Source organism: Hibiscus syriacus, unplaced genomic scaffold, assembly GCF_006381635.1.
Source record: "Hibiscus syriacus cultivar Baekdansim isolate YM2019G1 unplaced genomic scaffold, ASM638163v2 tig00000778_pilon, whole genome shotgun sequence".
In the NCBI taxonomy this organism is placed as follows: Eukaryota; Viridiplantae; Streptophyta; class Magnoliopsida; order Malvales; family Malvaceae; genus Hibiscus; species Hibiscus syriacus.
Window position 1 is genome coordinate 2,218,593 of NW_024061825.1, and position 9,045 is coordinate 2,227,637.

General features: G+C 36.1%; 1 protein-coding gene across 1 annotated transcript; it reads right to left on the minus strand.

Annotated features, from left to right (window-relative positions):
* Positions 1–453: 453 nt before the first annotated feature.
* LOC120115056 (probable phospholipid-transporting ATPase 4) lies at positions 454–6,001 on the minus strand. Its single transcript, XM_039135826.1, has 10 exons — positions 4,200–6,001; positions 3,997–4,107; positions 3,600–3,876; positions 3,427–3,515; positions 3,241–3,313; positions 2,940–3,149; positions 2,331–2,456; positions 1,547–1,645; positions 1,252–1,443; positions 454–1,158 (listed from the first exon to the last, which is right to left on the minus strand). The coding sequence occupies exons 1-10, from the start codon at positions 5,975–5,977 to the stop codon at positions 490–492; spliced, it is 3,624 nt and encodes a 1,207-aa protein (XP_038991757.1). The 5' UTR covers positions 5,978–6,001; the 3' UTR covers positions 454–489.
* Between the last annotated feature and the right edge of the window lie 3,044 nt (positions 6,002–9,045).

Sequence of the window (9,045 nt, forward strand, 5' to 3'; positions counted from 1 at the left end):
AACACCTTTCTTTTTCTTTTCATTTTCCTTTACTAATATTTATCCAAACATAGGGATAGGTAGATCCAATGAAGAAGACAATGTTTAAACATCAAAGAAGTTGAATATAAATTTATGTCAATGGTTTCAAAATTGTACATTATACAGAGCCCTACAAACAAGATTGGAGAAACTCAGATAAAAGGGATGAAATATAACCTCAATTTCGAATGTGTCAAGTAGTCTAAAACTGTAAATACAATTTACCCCACAAAGAATCAATTAATGAAAAAGAATAATAGTAGTAGTAAAAATCTATGTTACTCAGACTAGGGTAAGTATATGTATCCGACAGGGATGTATTCAGTTTTGTCCAAGTTGACGGATCCATGCCGGACATGAGGCATCGGTACTTCGACGAGAATGAAGAATCGGAGCAACATAGAGAATGATGATAATAACAAAATAATGATGGCAAACCTTCAAATGAAACTAAATTCAAGAGCATTGTTATGAAGGATTCTCTTGGTTCTTTTCGAGCGAACGTGTTTTTCGATTCAACTTCCCTCCAAGACTGCTGATGTATGCATCAACTCGGGCCGTGAATCCGACCTTTGTCTTCTCTCTCGCCTTTGTTTTCTCCCTTTTCCACATGACTTGATCCTTCTCATCTTTCTTCAAGTACTTCATCTCTTGGATGATATGATGATCCATTGGCTGGAAACATCTTTGCAAAGATATATGAGCAAGGTATGGAAGAGTACAAGCTATTGTAACTAAGAGGGTTGTTGTCCAATAGATGGGTGCAGGGGCAAGGGCTTCTGTGAGGATTAGGAACACGTTTTTCGAATATGTTGGAGATAACATGCCGTAAAAGAAGAGAAATAAGAACCAAGCGATAACGCTGAGCCAGATTAAGACATGTTGGATCCATGTATAGTGGGTCATTATGAGAGTGATTTGGAAATTGACAGCACAGATGATGCAAGTGAACATTATCGTACCCAAGATAGCCATGTCGGTAGTCTGGCCTTCGACACGGTAAGCTTGGTCATAGAAGATGACGATATTGAGGAAGAAAATGACGATGGAGGAATATAGACCATTTCCCATCCACCCAAGTATCCTATACCAGTCAAAAAACAGGTTTCTAGGTCCTTGCTGATATAATGTGGGAAACTGCAACACCAATAGGCATATATGCAAATGCTTATAATAATGTCACCGCTAACATGGATGAATTACAGATGAAAGAATTGATTGCAGACTAACCTCTAAGCACACGTCGGAAGAAACATCTTGCTCAAAAACTCCTAGTGAAATTACAGGCATTGAGGTAAGAACGACATTAAATAATATCATGTACAAGTCGTCATAAACTGATTGTCCAGAAAAGCCGGTGAATGCCTCGAAGTAGAAGAGGGTGAGGCCAAATGCTATATTCTTGTAGAAGAAATAGCAGACCTGAATCCAAAAATACCAGAGTTAACCTGGTACAGTTAGAGGAGGACAAAGCATAAAATGTACAAGAAAAAGAAACCCAATGAAGACAATCACTAATTGTCACCATCTGTGAAATCCTCTTATAGCACCAGTGTCCATGAACAACGAGAAGTCTTTCCAAGAAACGGAATTGGGAGACAGAGAAATCACTAGCCATTACAGCCTGCAAAAACAGGACAAGTCATGTGTTCATTGACATGCAATAATAACTTCTCTTAAGAAGCATCATTGTCAAGAAAGAACAGTTATATGTACTATTTGTCTTAAAAATATTATGTCAAGATAGAGCACCTTTTTTATTTTTTTTGAAGAATGTCAAGATAGAGCACTTAAAGCCTATAATATAGTACTTCAATATCTTTTCGTACAATTAAAACCAACATTACCGAGTCTTCGTTTTCCTAGGAATACCCAGCTTTGACACACATTCGGACATGGGATGGGAGTATGGTTCTCCAAATATATGGAAAATTTTAGAAAATAAGAGCATACTCATGTCGAATGCATACCCATATTGACACTCAACCCTGAGCCCAAGTAACAGATTAAAAGAAGCCTAATAATATCATTATCTCCTGATGAGGATGCACAGAAGAGAAGACGAAAGGAACCATAAAGCTCGAAAAAATGATTACTTCTTTCTCCTGTATATATAGCATGAATTCAGAAAAGGACCAAAGGATCAGATTCCCATCCAAAGCTCACCTTTAATGGGATAATATATTCTTTTCAACAATTCATAACCATGAAATATCATTAATATGAAACTATAGAAATGATTCACTTGCTACAATTACTAGAGGAATGTATTGCAACTATAATAAGAGTGTGTTAGATATGTTACCAACCTGCATACCTTCTACACCACTGATGCCGACTCCAATGTCAGCTTCTTGAATCATTCCAACATCATTTGCCCCATCACCAATTCCTAGAGTCACTCTACCAGTCCCTTCTTTTACTAATCTTGTTACCTGGTACCAAGAAAATGTAATAAATAAATAAAGCACACAATAAGATTTCCTCTTTCATGAATATTACATGATTTAGTCCTTTTAAAACTTAGGGTATGTTTGTTTTAAATGAAAAAAAATCCAAAATTATTTTCCGGAAAGTATAGATTTTCTGATGTTTGGATCATTACATATGAAATGTTTTCCATTGCAGGGTTATTTTCCAGAAAATCTGCATTTAAAATATTGAGACAATCCTCCCAACTCAATTTACCCTATTCACAATGCTAAAATCTGAACAATGAATGTTGTTTAAGGGACCTAGAACCTCATTAGGTTAGACCAACCGGTAGTTGTTGGTACATTAGAAACTTATTATTGATACAATAATATTTTGCTCAATTCAAGTTAATTTTTTATGCAAAAATCATATTTCTTATAAGGAGCCATTTTTCATGAAGCAAACATAGCAAAATGCTTAAAGGAAGGAAAAATAAATCTTACTAGTGCCTTCTGCTTTGGAGATACACGACAGCATATAACAGATGCACAATCAACTGCTAAACCTAAGAACATAAACTTCATATCTTCCTCCAAGGCATATGCAAGAGTCTTCCCGTCAATGATCAATGCATATGCAGCATACGGGTCTTTGTCTAGTTTTATCATTTGTGAACCATTGGTAATTTGCATAAATATGTTCTCCTTTATTGCCTGATCAATAAAAAAGTGACCATGTCTAAAATGAAAATGCAATCAATTTCCTAAAGAAAATTCTAGTCCTCTTTCATGAAGAAATAGCTACCTCTTTCGAGTCCGATTCGAGTGTTGTAATACAGATCTGCTTCATGCCTTCTCTCAGCAGACTGCAAGCAAACCTGCAACACAAGAAAAGCTTTCATCAAAATAGATTCATGGAGTGCCTTGTGATTGTGAAACGAAATTTGAGGCCAAATGGAGCCATTAATATCAAAGAGAAAAAAAGATGGACCCTATATTTATGGCAGTTTCCATCTTGTCCCCTGTCAAGACCCACAGCTTTACGCCAGCTTGTGCAAGTTTATCTATACAGTGGGGTACCTGAAACTTAGAGAAGCTAAATCAGGATGAAGCAAACCAAAACACAAGTTTCTTGTTAAAGAATCAAGAAAGGACATCACATACCCCCTTTTGCAATTTGTCTTCAACAGCAGTAGCACCCACGAGAATTAAATCTTTCTCCATCATCTCTGCCACCTTTTCAAGCATTATGTCTCTATCAGACCCGATAGAAGTTTTTGCCTTCTGAAATTCATTGTTCCAAGCAGAATACTCAGACTCCTCAAGCTTTCTATAAGCCAGTGCCAACGTACGCAATCCAGCTTCTCCGTAATTATTCAAATGCTTAGTAGTATCTTCCAGATACAATTTTCCCTTCTTTGCTAATCGGTCGAAAATAATGCTGTGCCCAACAGTGGGAAAAAAATCAGTCAAACACAAATTATCAGGCCATTGAAGGGTACAGACTGGTGTTCATCTATTAATACCTTGAAGAAGCCAGAAGGGTAATACAGAGACTAACCTGTCAGCCCCTTTACACATTAGAATAATCTGTCCATCTTCATCCCTCACAATTACTGTCATCCGCTTTCTTTTGCTAGTAAATTCCAACAAATTCAGAATTTTGTACTCCCTACAAGATAACCACATGATTAAGATGCTAAAATAAAAATTCAGCAGAGAGTAGCAAAAAAGCACAAAAATCGGGCACTTTTCTCCCCCCACCTCTCAGTTGGTCCAGAAGCTAAATATCTTTCACGGACAAAAACACTAGATTGAGTTCTTTTATAAAACTCAAAACCAAATTCCCTGGCTGCAACAAGAAATGCTCCTTCATCAGGTGACTCCGCTTCATATGTATAAGTGCCGGTCTCTTCATTCAGCTCAGGAATAGCAGTGTGACAAACTGCCAGAATTCGGCAAAATAACATAATCATATCGGTGTTAGGCTCGTTTCTCCAGTTCCCTTCCGTCATGCGGCCATCCTCAAAGCTGAAAAATTTTATGGTAGGTTTATGAACGTTTTCATCTTTGGAAGTAACAACAGTCTCCAATTCAATATCTAGTTTGCCACTTTTACTTGAAGTAGATGATTTTGTTTCGTCCTGCGCAAGGTCACTAGCCATCTGTTGTGCAGCAGCACGTTCAACGTCACTAGCACGCACACCATATGCAGTACCAGCAATGGAACATTTGAGAAAATCCATCTGATTGCATGTCAAAGTGCCTGTTTTATCAGAAAGGATTGTATCCACTTGGCCCAACTCTTCATTTAGATTTGATGTCCGAGCTTGAGCAGGAATCCCAGTATCATCATCATACATTAGTAAGTCTTGATTAATAAAGGATGCTTGCATAACCTTCACCACCTCAATTGAAACATAAAGTGAAATAGGAATTAAATAACCATAAAGGATGAGGGCAGTGACCAAATGGCTAAGCCCTGATACTAAAGGCTGTTGGGGATTATAAAAATCCTCTGTATTATCGGGCCGCATATACCACCATTTTGGCATTTGGAACCTTATTTTCCAAGCGAAAGCTAAAGAACTGATCAATGAGATTACCAGAAGAAGGCTAAAAAGAACATATATTATGTAATCCATTTTCTTTTCTATTCTGCTCCTCTTTGATGGGGACTTGGTGGAATTCTGCATGACTTTGGTATCAAAACCGGTGAAAATCACAACCCCATAGACATAACTTGTATTGCGAAGCTTCGAATCTCTAAGGAGAATTTGGCCAGGTTCAAGAGCATAAGTTTGACGACAATATTCTAAATTACCAACAAAGGTGTAAAGGCTAGGGTTGGGATCTTCACATTTAATCATTCCTGTGAAGTTCTTGAAAATCTCATCTTCATTCAAAGACAATGTTACCTCCATAGCTCTCTTTACCTTTAAGTTTGTCTCACCATCTAAATTCATAGTCTCCACATAGCAAATTCCGTCCTCATAACTTGTTGACAAGAGTAGCAAATCTGCTGGAAAAAAATTATCCTTCTCCACTTTCACCACATCTCCAACCTCAAGTTGCTGCCACTGCTTATTATCAAAAACTCCCTCCTCTTTATGAAACTGTATTTTCCGACTATTAACATTCATATCTTGCATAAACCTTTTCCAATCCTCCAAACCTTCTTTTGCCATGCTAAGCCCTACAACAAAGGCCAAGGGAGCAATCATGCTCACGGCAGAAAACGGTGAAAGGGGTGTAAGTGAAAGAATTGCAGCTGCAAGGAAGTACAAATTGGCAACTCGGTGGAATTGTTCATACAAAGATTTCGGTAAGAAAGTGAGAAAATTATACTTAGTTGTCGATATGTAATTCGATCGATACTTTAAAGGTTTTTTCCTATGCATGTGAGGTTGGTTGCAATGCACCACTCTGGAGCATCCAGGCCCTTCTATAGGATGTGGACCTGCTCCAGCACACCTTTTCCCGCATGCAAACGTATAGAGCTGACTCCGCCTGATCTTCGCTCTAATCTTACCCTTAGCCATCTCTAGGAATCAAGCTTTAAACGAAAAGCAGGACACAACTATCAAACAAAGGGAAACCCCCCAAATCGAGCCTTTGCCAGTGGATATTACAGCCACTCATTCACAATTTGCTTGCTTTACCTCCTGGTTCATGGAACCAATGGAAATTAAACATAAGTACACATCTATCATTTATAAATTGAAGCCTGCAAGTACAATTAAGGTTCCACATAAAAAGCCAAATTTATAAGCACAAACATTCTGAAACATGCCATATGCAAGTCACATTCAATATCTTACATAACCCAGATTTGAAAGTCTTATAGGCTATTAAGTTCAAGGAACAAATCATAAAATAAGAGAAAGATGAGACAAATCCAACAAAATATATCAAATTTGATAGATAGCTAGAAAAACAATGTCATACACAAATCCATATTTCACCTCATATCCAAATAAACAACCAAAACCAATGAGATAATGCAAACAAAGAACTTCAAAATTTGAACAAATGAGCATATCATTAACATTTTGAAAATACCATCAAGAAAGAATTTCAAAAAACAAAAGAGAGTTACCTTTGAATATGGAGGCTGGTTCATCTTCAATACAAAATTAACAAAAGAAAAAAGATACATTTTCAAAACTATTCAAGAAGAAACAGTCATATATCCTTTGCACATCAAGAAATGAAGGAATACAATTAAAACACAGTTTCAATTTTTTTAATTTTTTGTTAATTTTGATTAAGGGAAGAAATTTAGAGAGGAAAGAATGAGGTAAAATTTAGAAAAAGTCATTTAGGCTTAAGAGAGAGAGAGAATTTTCTCTCTTTCACAGCAATTCCCGGAGTCCCTTTGGCTTTTTTAAATAATATAATGCTATTTTTCTATTTTAAATTTTCTCCCTTTTGTTTTTCGGTTTATTCAGTTTTAAAGAATTTTAAGGCTGTTTTTATCTGTACTTTTTAAATTATAAAATTCATCTATTATCTACATTATTTTTTTTATAAATCTAGATAAATATAATGTAATATATTAATATTTGTTCAAATATTCTCGATCATTTTACAATAAATACTTATACATCTATATACGTAGTGTTCAAACCTAAAACCTCACAGTATAACAACAATCCCTTAACTGAGGTCATTTTATTCCACATTATCTACATTTTTAAAGTAGATGTGAATTAATTCATTAACAATATAACGTATCGTTTATAACATCATCACGAATAAAAGACGGACAATCATAGTCCAGGATTAAAAAATGGATGAGTATGTTGCATGAACGGTGAGGCCATGTGCTGCTTGATTAGCTGAATGATGCGCAGCCTGAAGATGAATTGGAGATGCACATTCAACAGTGATCGAGCTTCAACAACGGTAAGAGACAGAATCGACATATCGATTGTAGGTTGTAGCAATACGGTTGTAGCAATACGAATACCACAATATATAATATAGCGTGAGCGTCAATGATACCGACAGAACTCGACCTTCATGCAGGTACACATTGCGACGTCGCCATATATTATAGAGCAAAAGAAGTAACTTTATGAACCGAGAAGGCTTATGACATCCATGAAGAACTTAAGCCAAGCACCAAAAAAGTGATGCACGTCGAGGCAATCACAGAGCGCATGGAATATAGTCTCCTCACCCATCCCACACAGATTTCAACTACCTACAAGAATTGAACTTTCGACAAAGTACGTGTAGAAATCAGTAGAGAACATAATTTTCACTTGTGTTTTATTGATTAGTAGATATATATATATACAACTCTAATCATGCTAAAGTAGGTAACATAATATATTACACTAAAGATAATTAGCCTAAGAATCTACCTAATAATCTGTAACACTCCCCCTCAAGTGAGATCATAGATATTAATCATGCTCAACTTGTTACAGAGAAAATTAATTTGAATTCCGTTGAGAGCCTTTGCGAAGATATCTCTTAGTTGTTCTCTGATCTTCACATATCCAGTAGTGATCAATCTTTGTTGTATCTTTTCGCGAATGAAATGACAATCAATCTCAACATATTCGTTCGTTCATAGAAGACTGGATTGAAAGCAACGTGAAGTGCAACTTGATTATCACACTAAAGTTTTGTAGGAGTTGAGCTTTTAATTCCTACTTCATTGAGGAGCTGATACACTTATATGATTTCACGTAAGAACTTGGCCATTGCTTTATATTTGGCTTCTGCACTAGAGCGTGAGACCACAGTGTGTTTCTTACTTTTCCATGAAATCAAGTTTCCTCCAACAAACACACAATATCCCGAGGTAAACCTTCTATCTTCCTTGCATCCTATCCAATCGAAGTCTAAAAAATATTTAATTTGATTATGACCATGATTGCCATATAAAATTCCTCATCCAGGAGTACTTTTCAAATAATACAAGACTTGTTCTACTGCTTTCTAATAATCGACAGTTAGTGATGACATATATTGGCTCAGAACACTAACCAGATAAGCAATATCATGACTTAAGATAATTCAATTTTCCAATAAGTCTTCTATACCTTTTAGTATCATCAAATAATTCACCATCTTTGAATAATTGTATATCTGAGACCACTGGAGTACTACAAGGTTTAGCACCTAATTTTCCCAACTCCGATAATAGATCAAGAACATATTTTCTTTGGGATAGGAATATTTCTCTTTTACTTCTATTCACCTCAGCTCCCAAATTTTTTTATTATCCCTAAATCTTTAGTGTGAAACTCAGTATGTTAAAAAAAAATTCAGAGATGAAATTCCACTAGAGTCATTTCCAGTGATTACAATATCATCCACATACACAACTAATAGAATAATGCCCTCATCAGACTTTCTAAGGAAAAAATGGTCAGACTTATTTTCTACATCCCGGATTTCTCAATAGCCTGACTAAAGTTCTCAAACCAAGCCCGAGGACTTTGTTTCAAGCCGAATAGAGATTTCTTCAAACGACATACTTTCTCATACTCCCTCTGAGCAACAAAATCATGTGTTTGCTCCATATACACCTCTTCCTGAAGATCACCATGAATAAATGCATTCTTTATATTCAACTGATGCAAATGCTAAT

Excerpts from the sequence above, each read along its gene's own strand:
- LOC120115056 (XM_039135826.1), bottom strand. The coding sequence starts at position 5,977 with ATGGCTAAGGGTAAGATTAGAGCGAAGATCAGGCGGAGTCAGCTCTAT. Across the intron at positions 3,516-3,599 it reads AAGACAAATTGCAAAAGGGG|GTACCCCACTGTATAGATAA; the intron begins GTATGTGATGTC and ends TCTAAGTTTCAG. Across the intron at positions 1,159-1,251 it reads CTTCCGACGTGTGCTTAGAG|TTTCCCACATTATATCAGCA; the intron begins GTTAGTCTGCAA and ends TTGGTGTTGCAG.